We start from the raw sequence: 16695 nt of genomic DNA on the forward strand, positions 1-16695 counted from the left end.
ATGCGTTCCTATGGAAACCGCCTTCAGACCAGGTCCGGGGACAGTCTGTCCCCCGACCTCTTCTGAAGGCCGGCGGGGGGCAAAAGTCTTTGTCCCCCCCTGCCTGCCTTCCCGGGAGAGCGGAGAAACGCAGCGCTCTCCCGGGAAGAGTGGAGTCTTTGCTCCCCCCCGCCTGCCTTCAAAAGCCGTCCGGGGGCTTTTAAATCGCCCCGGGACAGCGGAGAATTCGTCTTTCGTCTAGCGGGTTTTTTGTCTTGCGAGGCGTTCGTCTTGCGGGGCACCACTGTATAGTGGTAAATAATATTTTATAAATAAATATGGGACAGAAGGTAAAGAAGGTAATGCTGTTTGGACACAGCAGCTTATGTAGGTTGATGTCTTCCTGCTTTTTCCTGTGTTTTGTTACTTTTTTAGCCAATGCTGTAGCAAAATGCTGTTTATTGCATTCAAATTTATGTTTTATTGGTTTATGGATTTTTAGAGGACTGTAAACTGCTCTGGGGACTGTTATGACTGAAGAAGCAGGGTGAAAGCTATTTAATAAAATAACTTTAGTACATATAATATTGTAAGTTATAAATGATAATTTACAGGAAAATGCAGTAAGATTAGAGTTCAAAGCAGAGCCCTCAAAGTAATCTGTGAAGCTGGTATATCTGATTTATAGGCAAACTCAGTCTGAGGGTCCTCTTGTGGACCCCAGCCCCCTGAGGTCAGTCAGGTGGCAGCCAAAGGGGCCCTTTCCTTGGCACTTTCTAAGCACGTTTGCTAGGTACCACCTTTGTTGTTTTTAAGTGCCAGATTGTCCTGTTCCCTCACACTTCATCTGCTTGCTTATTGCTGTGGTTTGCCGTTCTTTAAAGATCTTGTTATAAGCAATCTTTTTTTGTGGCTGCATTTATTGTGGCTAGGGGCCTCAAAAGCCAGCAGTGGTCTAGGCCTCCCCAGGCCTTTATTCAACCATCAACATTAGGTGGTTAGGGTTATGCTCACAGTTATGAAAATTGTAGAAAGAAGCTCTCAAATTACAGCCTTTTATTTATAGTAGACAGCAGGCACCCTAAGGAACTAGGTTTGGGTAAACAAAAGAAGGTAAAACAATATATCTTTTTTAAAAAATCAAAATTGGTATTTGGGTTTTCTTTGGTATAATATTGTACATCAATATGCCCAGGAAAAATGTTTTTGTAATCATGTTAGATGTTTTTAATGGTGGGGGTAAGAAAAATGACTACCCTTCAATTTTTATAAAGTTCACTATACAGTTTGTGTTTGTTTTTGTTTGTTTTTTTGCTATATCCCTATCCTGCCTTGCTCTGCTACATACCTAGCCTCCATAACAGACTCCAAGAGTGGTATGTTTCAGGGCAAACTCCCTTCTAGTTTGTTTTCAGGTGTCAAGATTAGGCTCTTTCTGTCTTCTTGACTATGATTTTGTGTTCTGATAGCATATACTTTCTTTCAATTTTAGTTACTGCATACAAGGGTTCAAGCTCATATATGTCTTACAGGAGTAAAAAACAGAATTCTCTTCTCTGTTGTGGTCTAGAAGCTCCAATTCTAAATATCTGAAGCAGCTCAATGGGCCACAATCTAGCCTAGAATGGTCTCCTTGAGCCAACAAATTTTCAGCACACCAAAGTCAGTGCTATGATTTGTAACAGTCTGACAATCAGTATACCTATTTTTAACTAGTATTTGTAGCACAGCACAATATCGGTTGGACAGACAACACACTTGAACAGCAATTAGAATATTTTCTAATTTTTTTATATAAATCATGTTGAACATTGTATCAATTTATTAAACTGAATAAAGTAATCTTCAGATTATCTTTAACCAAGGATTAATAGTTTCCCAGCTACCACTGACCTCTTTTCAAAGTATTATAATATCATTATTAATGGTTATGCTGGCTGGGGCTAATGGGAATTGTAGTCCAAAAATCCAGGAGAGCACCTGGCTGTGGATGGCTGAACCAGCCACTTGAAGAGTCTTTATTATTTTTCATAATTTATTTTTTATAACACCAGAAAACTTAACATTAACTATGCATGCTCTTTATCAACTTTCCCCCATACCACACATAATTGCATATACCTCTATCATTTATCTTCCCACACCCTTTACTCACTTTCCCCACTAAAGCAACACGTTTAACATAACCTTTCCTCTCCAGCCCCCAAAACATTTTGGTTCTCAATTTAGCACTTTTTTCAGGTCAATGATATCCTTTTTTTAGGTATGGCAAGCAGAACTTGAACATAGTATTTGTATAATGGTAGTATTATGATATAGGCAATTTTATTTTCAATCCCTTTCTTTCATGGGATTAGCATTTTCATTGATCTAGTTCCCCTAAGCCCAATATCTCTTTCCTGGTCAGTTGCCAATTAGCATAATTGTGAAGTGGGTGGTTTTTTTTAACCTTATCATGTGTTACTTTATACTTGCGCCCCCCCCCCCCCCCCCGGAATGTAACTTCTTACATAGAATCCACATTTGCCATTTAATGCCATTGCATCCGGGATTGTAGATAAGGTCTCCACTTAACCACACCCTGTAACCCCAAAACATGGTTAAAGAGGAGAGCTCTTATCACAGTTGTGGGTCTGTACAACATGCTGAGCAAAACCTTGGCTTGGCTTCCACCCACCTATCACCTAAAAAAACCAGGGAGGAGCAAAATCTACTCCTCGCAAACCAGTATGTTTGCACTAAGCCATGGTTTGGCTTAGACATGCAAATGTGGATGACATGCTGCAAAATGCACAGATCTGCCATAAAAAGTTGATACATGCATCCAGTTTGACCTTTATTATTGAATATTGCTGTTCTTTAATTTGATTTCTTATTTGCAAAAAGGGATGGAAGATACTCAATAGTTACACCCCTGTAAAATAACATACACTAATTGTCCAAGGATAAACAAGGGCTTCTGGATGATAAATGAAGGGCACAAAGAAAAGTGGAATGGGGAAGTCTCCATTTTACAGTCCGTAAGCGCCTTCTGCTGAAGATTAACAGATGTCCATCTGGCAGCTCTCATGTATCCATTTGTTCATAGCTTGGGGGGGGGGCGTCGGGGATTAAGTGAAACTAGGAATCCCTTCCATTAGTAATTGGTTTTTAAAAAATCACTGCATGGTAACCTGCCATTTACATACAGCATAAATGTGGGAAGAGGGGTGAATCAAAGGGAAGCTTTTTACAGGAACTGTTCTGAGGAGTTGGCTGTTCGGTATAGAAGATGCTGAGTGTTATATGTGTGCTAATGCGTGCTAGTGTGTTCAGATAGATTATGTGATTATTCACAGTGTGCATACATACTGGGTATGGATGGAAGAAAACAAAAAATGCAGCCCACAGTGAGTCAGCTAAAAATCATAATTGCACAGAGGTGCATTTTATCCTTGCCCACGTGCAGCTCTTCTGTTGCTTTGTGGCAACACAGTTGTGTCTCAACACTGAAACTACATTGATGTGGTTGTGCAAATGACCCTGTACCTGTGATTGTTGAGATGGCACACCTTAGCCGGGTGATGTAGCTGCACTAACACCACACAAAAAGGAGTATGTATTTGAGATATTGCTACAATAAATGTGCCTGGAGATTTTATAGAGACTTTCACTTAAACTTTTAAAATGTGTGTGTATGTGGTGTTTTTTTCCATTTAAATAGTACTAGTTGTATTGTCTGGGCACAAGGGTATTCAAAAACCTTCAGTATTGCAGATGTTTGAGTGTTCTGTTACTTTTCATTTCTATGAAGCTAACTTACAACATCAAGTTACTGTTTGCTTTAAGCAGATGATGAGATTGATGTCAAGTAATAGTTAAAATATATAATTTTCTCTGTATTGGCAGGCCATATGCTCATCAGTTAACCAGCCTGCAAGCATAATTTTCCAATTCTCATGTCATACTTATGCATTGTTTTAACTAATCCATAGGCAACTAATGGAAACAAAAGTCAAATTGTCTGTGCAGAGAACATCCTAAAATAGATCCATGCCAGCTTCCCAGCCATGATGGCACTGCAGTTTGCCCCATTTTATGGCTTATAAGACTAAAAAGGAGAATGAAGTGTTACACAAATTTCCTCCCAGAAAGAAAGAGGTTTAAATTTCCATATACTGTGAACTCCATTTCTATCATTAATTTAAAACTGACAAAGCAAATGCATTTGTTTTCATTTTCTTTCTTTTAATTTTAGGAACAGGTTCCAGTTCCAGTTTACCATCCAACTCCCAGCCAGACCCGCCTAGCAACCCAGCTTACAGAAGAGGAACAAATTAGGATAGCGCAACGAATAGGCCTTATACAGCACCTGCCGAAAGGAGTCTATGATCCAGGAAGAGATGGTTCTGAGAAAAAGATCAGAGAGTAAGTGCCATTTTTTGTGGTAACATCACTTAAGTAATGGCTTTTAGTGCAGCTATTTCGTGTATTTACATATCAGTTTTCATCAATGTGTAAGTTGCTTCTAATCAGAATAATTGTTGCAAAGAAGAAATTAGATAATGCAATTATGTGAAAACATCAGAAAATACGATAGAAGAAAAAATCTCATAAGAAAAATCTCATAAATCAGATAAAGTTAAGCAGATCCACCACAGGCTTTGCTGAATAAGAATTATCTTGCAGTGATAAGGAACCACGAAGATGTAGTTGTTCATGCTACCAGGGGAATGGTTCATGCCACTACTGAGAACACCCATATTCTCAGTCTTCTTCAGAACCTTTTTGACATAGGCTGCTTCCAGACAGTAATTTATTGTGGAATTAGTGCTGCTCATGCATGCTAATTTTTTCATGCATTCCACGTGACATTAATGTCAAAACAATCCCAGCCCATACTCCCCTCACTTTATAAACTGGATTTTCACCACCATAGAAAATCATGTAAGTATTATACATCTGCAGCCACTAATGGCACAGATGCTTGTTAGTGCATTTTTTGGATGAGTGATTTCTTAAATATAAAATGCTGTTTCAATAGGTGACCTGTAATTCCAGACCCCTATTTCTGTTTACCCCAAACCTGCACACAAGCTAGCCACCTAGAGAATTTGAGTGTAGCTGTTTTCATCAGCTGCTGTAACCTGATGAGGAGGAACACTTGCAGTATTGCCTCAGACTGCATATACATACAATCACTCTTATTTCTTCCTTGCCTAACCACAGAGATCTTGCACAAGACTTCAGTAATTTTTTTTAACCCAACTCCATTTTGCCCACTGTGAAATAAGGCTGGCAATACTTGCTCTTGAACACTACTCAGAAATTTGGAGCAATGTGCAACCAAAGCCTTCTGTGTCCCATCTCACACTATTAGATGGTCCCCCAGCTCTCTTATGTAAAATCTGGATCCAAAACCAGTAACCCTAATCCAGTTGGGTTTGTCATGCTGATTTCTGAGGGGCACCTGGCGAAGTGGGGTGGTGGGTGGCACATAGCTGTTGCAGCTGAGTAATGACTGAAGAGGATGGACAACCTAGTGCAGGGGTCTGCAACCTTTAAGACAAAAAGAGCCACTTGGACCCGTTTCCGAAGAAAAAAAAACTGGGAGCCGCAAAACTCGTCAATAAAAAAGTGACAAAAAAGTTATTTTTATAATTTCTTTGTTTGACCCCTCAGAATTACTCCTCCTCATAGAAATAAACGTTAAATTAACAAGTTACCTTTTTTTGTGTGTGTATTCTTCACTCCCCTTCAAAACAGTGACCAGCGTACATGCCCCCTTTCAATGTAGCGGGCTGGCGGGCGGGAAGGTGACGTCGGGACGGTGCGTGACTAATGCACGCACCGCCCCCATGCGACGTCACAGCCAGTACAGCGCCCACCACAGTGGGGAGTGTCAGGGCGCACAATGCGCCTCCTCCCCTCGCTAGTATCCGCCCCGGAGCCACGGCAAAGGTGTAAAAGAGCCACATGCGGCTCCGGAGCCGCGGGTTGCAGACCCCTGACCTAGTGGATACTGTGAGCCAGTCCTCCACACAGCAGTCATGACATCATTTTTGTCTAATTCACAATGGATTAATTAAGAAACCGGGTTGCCCTTTCTGGTTGCAAAAAGATACTCCTAATTAAGTTCCAACATTGCCTGCTGATCTTTGAAGGTGGGCCTATAGGGAAGGTCATATCAAGTGAATAAGTAAGTTTGTTTCCAGGAAGACCTCCCTCTGTTACCAAGAAACTTCATATGGCAGCAAGCAGTTTCCCTCCACATGTCTCCTTCACACCTGTACAGCTCAGTGCTCCTAGTAATTGGATATGCTCTTTCCATAATGGCACTACAAGGCAAACACACTTATAAAAGGGGGGGGGCTCATGCTGTGGGTATTTCTAGACTGAATTTGAGTTATATTTTGCTTTCCTTCATGGCTCAAAGCAGCTTGCAACTTTAAGGTATTACCATAGAAAATGATTCCAGAGTAAGCTACAAAAGAGTCACAATAAACTTTGGACCACCAGGGGAAAAAATATCAAGAGTTGTATCTAGCATTGCCTGTGCAGATTTGCCCTCATGTAATGAAGCTTCTTCCCGCCCCGCCCCCTTCAAAATCTCCTGAGCTTCCTCCCACCTTCTGGAGCAGATGGAGGCTGCAAGGGAAAGTTCTGTTAGACAAGCAGAAGTCTGCTCTGTTAGTGGAACAACAAGTGTTTGATATGGCTCCAAATCTACAGGAGGGAAACACCTTCCTTAGGTTAGGGCCAACCAAAAGACCACAAAATAGTGGTCAAGTTTCTGAGTTCTGTATAGCATTTCATGATGCTGAATGTTAAGCAGAAGAAGGATTAAGAAAAAAGTTGGCATGATAATATTGCCATGAAATTTGCAGTTATAACAGCCTTAGAGTTCTGCTGACTTATTTGGATTAGCCTCTTCTAACTGATTTCAGGTTACATCAGTGGTTGCTGGGGGGGGAAATGTCCATGACTGTTAGGTTCAAGACCTTTTATTTTCAAAAAATAGCACTATCTCCAACATTAGGCATAACACATACATGTTCCCTGTGAGATAAAATGTAGAAGTAAAAAAGAGAAACAAAGTAGTTTTATATTAAAACTATAGATTAATTTTAGGTGCTGCATCAGATATAAGCAAGTGCAGTTTCCGTTCACTTGTTCTATTACTTAGCAACTTGTGGATATGAAACCCCTGCAAAAGGTATGGTTCTATAAGCAAACACAGGAATCAATAATAGTAGAACCAAAGAATATTCAAAATTATTTAGGAAGGTTCTACATCTCAAAATTTTAAATGTTAATAAGCTAATCTATTTGTTTTAGCGGATGGGTGCTTCGGCAACAAGCATTTCCCCTTATGCTTTGGTAAGAGGTGAGCAGGTTAATATTTCAGCTGAGTTCAGATTCTCTCCATCTTGTTTCCTTTTTTCCTTTCTAGATGTGTGATCTGTATGATGGACTTTGTTTACGGGGACCCTATCAGATTCCTGCCATGCATGCATATTTACCACATGGACTGTATAGATGACTGGTTGATGAGATCTTTCACGTGTCCTTCCTGCATGGAGCCAGTTGATGCAGCACTGTTGTCCTCCTACGAGACTAACTGAGCCAGAGCTTCTCTTCTGACCTGTCAAGGAAACCATCCACTTTAAAGGGGTTTGATCCTTTGCCATCTGCCCAAAGAACCAAGGATTAGGAAACGAAATCATGCACAATAAAATCTCATTTCACGAGAATAAAGAAATATCCTGAATAGCAGACAGAGGGAGGGAGGGAGGGAGGGAAGGAAGAAGAAACACATTTATAGACTATAGAAAAAGTAGGAAGTTATTTTTATGTAAAGCCTTGATCCAGTGCTTACAAATAGTTGCTCCTTAAGAAAGCCTGTTAGCACACCCATACAGAAGAACTGTGTGAATAATAAAATATGTTAAAAATTAAATTGTGTGGATGCAGCCCACCAGGAAGTTTCCTGTTCAAGCTTCTTTGAGATGAATGACAAGAATACTATTGGGGGGGTGAGTGTGTGTGTGTGTGAGAGAGAGAGAACATGCGCTAAAAAGGAGAAAGGGATGCTGGAGTATCCTTTGTCCTAAAGAAAACTGCATTTTTTGTTCAGATTGCTTCACAAGTTCCTGGTATTTGGGTCAATGCTCTATTTACAAAAAAAGCTACATTTTATAACACTGGCACAAAAATAGTTTCAAGCTTGTTTGCACAGTTTTTTTATTCATTGGAAATGGAATCCATTTTGCCTTAGGTCTTCTAAAATAGTGTATTCTTATTTTGAGGCTGGCTCTATGCTTGAAAACCAGTTTATTTATAACATGTTATAAAAGTGCTATATTTTGTTTGCAGTTAGGATTATGTGGACTTTGAGAAGATCTCCTAGCTTGTAAGCAAACTTGAGATGCACTTTTTTCTATATGAGACATTTTAATGTGACAATATTAAAAGAAAACCAACACAAACCAGTATTTGCCTTTCTAGTGTTTCCTTTCATCATTTTCTTTCTAAACAGAGTGCAGAATTCAAATACCAAAATTGATCTTACATTTATTAAGTTAAAATGGAACATGATGAAGACAGGATAAAGATTACCCTGCATCTCAAAAACACAATTTGTTGGGGATGCATTCTTTTTAAAAAGTTTCATCTTGAATCATATAAAAAAAATACTGCATCTCTTGTTTTTGTAGTTCTTAGATTCTCAAGACCATACTGTGTCTCGGTCTCTGTGTATTAAGTGTACCTTTGGTATTCTTTTGGTTGGTATAGCAGTCTATCGGCAGATATTAAAATATTCTATATTTTATGTTTTATATGCAAAATTCATATTTGGCAAATAATTACATAAAACTGATCAAGTTAGTGATCCTACAGCAGGTAAGGGCTGTTCCAAGTATTTACATTTATGAAACTAAAAAGAAAGGTGATGTACTTGATAGATGCAGTCTTGCAGAGAGGGTAGTTGTAAAAAGAAAAAATCCACTTAGGATGTGGAGTTTTGTTCTCTTAAAACATTCTTTAATGTGACCTTTATACTTTTGACTTAAAGCCAATATGTTGAAACGTCTTAGTTTAGCATGAGATGCAGGCAATGTATCAAGGACTGTTTTGATTGTTTTGGCTACATGATTCGAAGAAACTGTATGTAAACAACTACAGCACTGAAGACTATGTCTACAGTATAAGCACCGCAGACTGTAAGCATTCACCTAACAAATTCCATCAGCGGAAGCTGTACACAAGGACTTATGCAACAGGGCTTTCGCCCCTCTCCTCACCCCATGCTTCCTGAAATTGGCTCTGGATGTGTGTCAGGAGACCCCCCAGAACAGCATGCAAGGGGAGGAGAGGGAGGCTTGTTCCATCTGGCAAGCTGAAATGCTTGGGCTGATGGTAAGATCAGAAGAGCACAATGTGGAATTCCTCCCTCAATGATATAGAATAGAGCAATTACATGTAAAATAATTTCTACAGGATTAGTTGGCAGATTGCAAAAGTATCCACTAACCTGTGGAAGATGCTGTATAAGACGCTGTAGACTATTTCCATTCAAATGCCTTCCATATCCCATGGTGTGTAGTGGTGTATACACAGCACCTATGCAAGCAGCCTTTCCTATTTGTTTCGTTGGACAAGGCAGACTCGGGCATACTCCAAATTGCCCTTGTAAGTGAAAAGAACAAAGGCTGGGAGGACTTCAGTGTTTGCATCAGAATCGACATACCTGCAAAAGACTGCTGGATTGGGATGATTGTTAAAGTATAAATGGTGCACTGTTGGAAGAAAGTAATTAGCAGTATACAGTCATGGGTTGATTTGCATTTATATTGCAAACCTTTTCCAGTTCCCCTCCTTTAATTCAGTTATTCTTAATTACAGGAAGTAAATCTGAGAAAGAAAAATATGAAGTTGTGCAATATTTTCAGTAGTAAATCATACTACCTTTCTTATCATTCCACCTGTTGTTTTCCATATATGTTGATGTCTATCTTGTCAAGTATTATAGCCAGACTTTTCTTCTTTTACCTTGGATTGTTAAATCGACAAATGAACACTTTTTAAACACCTTTTTCTTGTTCATTGTTGTTTGTTCCCAAGATGATTTTCAAAAGACAGAGGCAGGGAATGTTATGAGAAAGTGAGTTGTAACTGGTTTTCCCAACTTAATTTCACAAACCTCCTACTTTTTATTAAACTATTTATTAAAGGGTTAAGATTGTAAGAGACTTTCAAAAGAACATGCTAAATACAGAATTAAGTGCCCTTAAGAGTATAGAGTTTTGCTTATATTTGTGTTGCCTTGTGGCCTTTTACTCAAATACCAAACCAATTTTATATAAATTGATTTTAAACCCTCATAGCTTCATAACATATTCAGTGCTTTTTTTCTGGGGGAGACAAGAGGTATGCATACTCCTAAGTTTGGCCTCACTGAGGGGCAGTATTTCAATATGAATAGGAAAATGAGAGTGCCCCTAAACAGTTTTTTTTATAGAAAAGCAGCACTGGATATATTTAAGTTTAACTTTTGTTCTAAAACTCTATCGTATGATCCTCTGGCTAAAACAAACTCTATTGTAAATATGAGTTGTACATTACATGGAAAGTAAATTATTTATATGTCATGTTTCATGGCAAAATATCATTAAAACAACACTGCAAAATAAAGGCATTATAACATTATTGTTTTCATTTTTTTCCAAATGGAAAAAAATGAAAACATTATGACATTAAAACACCAACAGTTAATGCAAAACAGAGCACCATATATTAAAGAACTTGCCTCTTCCTCCATGAAAACCGCCAAATTGTGAATTGGATCTTTCAGGGGGAACGCAACAAGTTTAAGTAGGTAGAAGTAAATATCAACCATATTGCAAAGGGAAATTTGAGGTTGTTTGAATGCTCTTGGTAACAAAGGAAGACCACTGAAATTTGACAAAAATATTGCATAAACACTTGTAATAGAACATTGGGTGCGCTACTTAATATGTCGTCCCTACTGTAAAATAAAAAAAAAAAAATCTAATGGGACATTAGCAATTCAACAGACCATTAAGCTTTCTTTATTGCTGGGTGTTAAGAGGATGTGAACAAGGGATGAAATTCACAAAAATCTATTACAATTAAGTGAATCTACAAAACTTCCCAAATTATTCTACAAAAGATTATTGTTTTTCAGATTGTAGCTTAAGCAACATCGCCTCTAACCTTACGCTTAAGTTATAAAGCAATACTCCTGCACAACCTTCATCAATTTCAACAGAACATTCAAGTTTAGTTTAGTTTCCTGAATAGGCATAACTTTCAAAAGTTACTTGCCTGTAAGTTCTATTAAAAACAATGGAATTATGGAACTATATTGTTACCATCTTAAACATCCAAAATTAACAGTAAATTCCACTGAACTTAGGATTTACTTATAAATCTGTAGATGTCCAAGCTGTCATTTCCATTGATTTCAAACAGTCTCCAATGCAACAATTAGGTTTTCCTGAACGCTGCTGGAAGTCTATTCAGTAAGAAGGGTATTTTGAAAAGAAGGGGAGGGAGAGTATGAGGGAAGACATGATACATACAGCAAAAATACGAAGAACAGCTAGCTTGATTTTGTGCTTTTTATAATTGCACTGTACACATATTCTGCATCCAATATAAACAGTCTTTAGTATACTGTATTGAGAAAAGATTAATAATGCCTAGTCAGCGAAAGGGTTCTCTGGTATATATTAGTTTTGCATTGAGAGAAATCAGCCACATGTGAAATCTATGTTTTCAGTTCTCTACTGAAACTAAAGAAAGGTGAAATTTGAAATGACACAAATCTATTTGACATACTCCATAAGAATGTGTCAAACTTCCTGCCACCTTAAATCTATAGTGGGTACATTGTTTCTGCTATGTAGCTTCTAACCCTGCTCCAGGAAATTGGTGACTTCCAGAACCTATGGGCATTCTGTAGTACCACAGAGAGGCTGATCAATATGTGCAGTCCTATCAAAATAGTAGCCACTGATGGAACCAATCAATTGTTTGGTAAGAAGGGGAGAGTGAATCCAACCACCTGCCAAATAGGTAATTGGTGCTCTCTAAATTTCTAGCAGACCTCCCCCCCCCCCACACACACAAAAAGAGTTCCAGCAGCTAGGAAAGACTGCATGATTAACACTCTCCCAAATGATATGGCTAATCCAAACTGGACATGCTCCAGTTCAAAAAATCCTGTACTGTAAAATGGCTTATGAATGTTCACAATGCTTCTAGTAGAATATTAAAACAGGAGTAGCCAACTTGGCACCTTGATGTTGCATAATCATCCCTGGCCATTGGCTATGCTGGCTGAGACTGATGGGAGTCCCAAGAGCTGGAGGGCACCATGCTGGCAATCCCTGTTCCAAATCATATGCCACTTTAGGGGGGAAATCAAATAACTGTGTGCTGCTCAACAAAAAGAGTAAACCAACACTAAACTTCTTAAAAGACTCCAGTTTTCTTAATGCAGTCTAAACGTGACTTTTGCTTCAGAAAGAGAGGGATTCCGGTTTATTTACTTTGGTTATTTCAACATTGATAACTCTTTCAAACTAGTAAGCAACTGGATTTTGGCTGCATTGGTAATTTGTTGGCATCTTGAGTGTTAGCAAAATAGAATACATTAGAAGAGGAAAAAATGAAAGTGAGATTAAAGAATAGTACAGTATAATATTAAACCTGAATCGAAGGTTATTAACTGGTTGTTCCTTCTATCAGGAAAATTATTACCTCATTTAAAAAGTAGTTTTAAAAATTCAGTCTATGTAGAAAATAAACATTATATTCATAACCAAGTGTGATCTAGGTATTTGTCAGCAACTCTATAGAATTCATGATTTCATCCATTTAAATATTCTTTGCCAAATTAACAAACATGAAAATCTTATTTAAAAAACTTATAAAGTAAGTAAGTCACATTTGTATATATTATAAACAGTCATGGAATGAAATACTGGTTTGTCAACCCCTCAGTATTTTTAAATTAAATACATTTTGTGCTAAACTTGACAAAGACCACCTTAAAACTATTGCCTGTAATGTCCTCTTGTGGCAGTTTGCATACCAAACAAGATTTCTTTTTTAAAAGTTAACATGAAACCTCCGCTTCCAGAACACCATTTTCTGGAGACAATTTGGCTTGGTGCAAAGCAGCTTGAATTCTGAAGTGTGTTCTTGTTTCCATGGAATAATTCTTATAATTTTGCCTAAAACAAAACAGAGATATATTATGATAGGCACTTAAATACTGCACCTCCCCATCATCATTGTATTGCAATATTTAAAAGAACAATTTTTACTAAGCGAAGGTAGAAAAACCAAACTTAATTCACAAATGTCTTCATTGCTTCCTCTGAAATAGAGACACAGAGAACAGGACAATGCATCTCTTTGTAGTTCCAAGTCTTAACATTTCCCTGGAAAATGTATGCTTACTCATCCCTGCCCCCCAGCCCAGAAAACAAAACAGCAAGTCTATATTACCGGTAAGTGTCCATTGTGCAAAAAATGAATAAATCTAAAGTTCAGGATCCACACACACACACACACACACACAAAGGCAACTCTATGTTGCTCTTTTATGGTGAGTATAAAGTGAGAAAAGAAATCTAAACTATCTTCCCCCTCAATACAAAATAAACCCAGAGTGTACATAAATACAAAAATAAGACATTTAAGCAATACTGTAAAGTATTATCAAAAAACATAAACCCAATCAATGTATGAAGCACCTTATACAAAATTCAAGCTATTGGTCTAGTGCAATATTATCTGTCTTGATTGACTGAGGTTCACCAGGATCCCAGGCAGAGATCTTTCACAGCCTTGCAATCCAAGTTCCCCTTTAAACTGGGGGTGCTTTGGACTGAATCCTCATGCAAAGCATACACTCTGTCTCAGAGACAGCTTCAAGGCACTCAGTGGATACACAGGGATTATCCACTTCATCCTTGCAACAGTCTAATGGGTGAGGTCAGGGATCCCAATCTTTTTTTGGGCCCAGGAGAACATTTGGAAAACAGATGTCATGGGCATAACAAAATGTCCATTTCACAAGAACAAACTGATGATGCTCAGAGAGAGCACCCCAACGAACATGCAAAAACACCTCCACCCCCAAAGCTGACTGGCCACTAGCCGTGCCCACCCCCACTACTCTTCCTTTCCTATTAAAAATGCTTTTGCACTATGGACCCAGAGACATTAAAGGAAGACAGGACAGCTTGTCTTTTCAGCCAGCCCAGTTGCTGCCCAAGGTAAAAATAAACAAACTTAAATCTTAAACAAACTTAGAAGAAAACTTGGAATGGCAAGGGGCCTCGGCAGGGACCCAAGAGTTAACCTGAGAGTTTTACCTAAATGCTGCAGTTAGACTATAGAACTTTGTAACCCAAGTTCAGCACACTAGCCAATACCTCATTTTGGCTCTGTCAGGATTCATATTGTGTAGGCCACAGCACCACTGCTGAAAGTAGCATCTCCATAGGAAGTGCACGCCTTACAATCTCATTTAGGAGTAATTATAATGGGATGCAGTGTCATCACATTACAAGTTTCCCTGCTTACAGCAGCCAGGAAAATGGAGAAATGGGCAGGGATCTCACACAACAAAAGCGTCTCATACGTCTTCCTAGATATCACTGCAAGGAGCTAAGAAGGTAGCTTCAGAGGTGAATGCAGCAAGACACAAAATATTTAACGTATTAGGCCCTAGAATTTTATTTTCAACTCTACATTAAGTTCATTCAGTTAATTAATAATCTGATAAAGCTTGGTGTTTATTTTTCTAGACAGGTTGGCCTTGATATGATCAAGTCCTATAGATATGGCAGGATTTAAAGTGAGAAAGTGAACATATTTAGAAACTTAACATAAAAAGCTTGGTATACTACACATAGAATGTGAGGTGTTTAAAGAAGGGTATCCAATTCTGACTTTTTACTAGTAGAGAACACTTTTGTTTGTGCAATATGAAATAACTAGCTTTCACTGGTAGCCCCCGCCCCTCCTTCAAGGATGCTTTAGAGGGTTGAAGTGGATGCTCCAGAACACTATGGGGTATGGTGGAAGAAGAAAAATCAGGTACTTCCTGCTAACTCTTAAGGCACCATTGGGTACAACTAGAAAAGAATCCAGATTTTCAGTTTTACATTATTTATCTTATAATCCATTTTGTGATAACAAAATTAGTAGTCTCCAAAATGCAGCCTGTATTTTTTTAACCCACAATCAGTGTTGAAAAAAGTACCTGAATTGCACCTGTTATTTTTAACCTATGAAGACAGAATTAGGGTGTGTGTTTGTTTACAGCTGCTTTTATTGGCTTCCTCTTCTGTCTCAGAACCTGGGTTGTGCTAGTATATAGATTTAGGTCAGCTAAAGCAAGTCTTGGTTCCCCCACCCCCATATTTTTTAGCAAGCCTTGTTAAAGAGTCAGCATGATCACACTCTCTTCCCCAAGCCCATTGGCTCTCCCCTGCTCCATGTTAGTCACTTATTCTCCCCCTACTGGCTAAAGAGGGGAGGAAATAGATTCTTAAGTAATTTAGAAAACAAGCTCAGGATAAATGACAACATTAATATTTCTCTTTTTCCACAGAAAAAACGTTTGGACGAAAGGAATATTCAAGAAAAGTATTACACAAGCATACAAAACTCATGCCATATTCCTATCTAAGTGTAGAACCTTAAATTTGTCCCTATTGAAATTCAGTATGTTAAGTTTTGGCCCAATTCTCCAATCTGTTAAGGCAACATTGATTTCTGCTTTTGTCTTCTGTGGCATTGGCTACCACACCCAGCTTGATGTCATCTGCAAATTTGATGAGTATCCCCTCAATTCCTTTGTCCAAGTTGTTTAGACAGATGCTGAATAACAAGGGGCCCAGGATGGAACTCTGCAACACTCCACTTAGATAACCACCACTGTTTCAGCCCCCTGCTCTATCTAGTTCTAATAATCAAGTGTTTATTATAGGCTTACTTTGCTCTCTCCAGGATCTTCACAGCGTCTTCTCTTCTGTCTTGGTCCAGGTATAATAAAGCAAGTTCAAGCAGTGCATTTGGAATTAAATAATGATCATACTTTATCTTCTTTTCACTTTAAAGAAGAAATAGCAATTAATGAACAACAACAGCTTTATCTACAATCAAATAATAAAGTCACTTGGTGCTGACACGAATGATTCACATTGTTTCAATGTATCCTAGGTTGTTAAATTTTTGGCACCGAAGAACATCCCATGGCCATTCTTGTATGGCATCACTCAGGCTCCTCAAGATCCTTACTTGAACATAATACCTACAAGCACCTGCACATGGGGCTTTCAGAGTTACATCACAGGCTTGGCCAGAGACTTAATTTTCAGGAAACAAGTCGATGCAGTTATAGATTCCTTACCATATAATAACAGAACATGGAATGTCCCATGTTCATCTGTAATTGGGATTGATATTATCTTGCAGTCTGGGGACAGAATTGCAGAGTAAGGGTGATTCTGTGTACAGATACATGTACTGTACCCTTGTTTCAATGTAAAGTTTTATGACAGTAAAGGAGTGGTCGAAGCACAGGAAATGCAACTGTTCCCACATTCATTTTCTATTTTGAAGAGTAGAGCATCAGGTCATACAACTGGGGCTCCAGAAGTGCAGATGGATTTCTACATTTTCAGCCTC

The 16695-nt window shown here is 38.5% G+C and overlaps 2 protein-coding genes and 1 long non-coding RNA gene across 7 annotated transcripts in view; 2 read left to right on the forward strand and 1 right to left on the reverse strand.

The window, feature by feature from the left end:
* Window positions 1-10052, forward strand: part of RNF11 (ring finger protein 11) — a 31334-nt gene extending 21282 nt beyond the window's left edge. For both annotated transcript variants that reach the window (XM_083742583.1, XM_083742582.1), the window contains exons 2-3: window positions 4217-4386; window positions 7412-10052. In XM_083742583.1, coding sequence (XP_083598709.1) covers window positions 4217-4386; window positions 7412-7583 — 342 coding nt within the window. In that variant the 3' untranslated portion in view covers window positions 7584-10052. The remainder of the gene's footprint in view (window positions 1-4216; window positions 4387-7411) is intronic.
* Window positions 10053-11028: 976 nt separating this feature from the next.
* TTC39A (tetratricopeptide repeat domain 39A) overlaps window positions 11029-16695 on the reverse strand; it is a 51726-nt gene continuing 46059 nt past the window's right edge. For all 4 annotated transcript variants that reach the window (XM_083742439.1, XM_083742440.1, XM_083742441.1 and 1 more), the window contains 2 exons: window positions 16001-16117; window positions 11029-13223 (listed from right to left, as the gene is read on the reverse strand). In XM_083742439.1, coding sequence (XP_083598565.1) covers window positions 13106-13223; window positions 16001-16117 — 235 coding nt within the window. In that variant the 3' untranslated portion in view covers window positions 11029-13105. The remainder of the gene's footprint in view (window positions 13224-16000; window positions 16118-16695) is intronic.
* On the forward strand, window positions 13230-16193 carry LOC310846308. Its single transcript, XR_014565246.1, has 2 exons — window positions 13230-13502; window positions 15617-16193. It is a non-coding gene; the product is annotated as an uncharacterized lncRNA (long non-coding RNA).

This window comes from Podarcis gaigeae, assembly GCF_964106915.1.
Source record: "Podarcis gaigeae genome assembly, chromosome: 6".
In the NCBI taxonomy this organism is placed as follows: Eukaryota; Metazoa; Chordata; class Lepidosauria; order Squamata; family Lacertidae; genus Podarcis; species Podarcis gaigeae.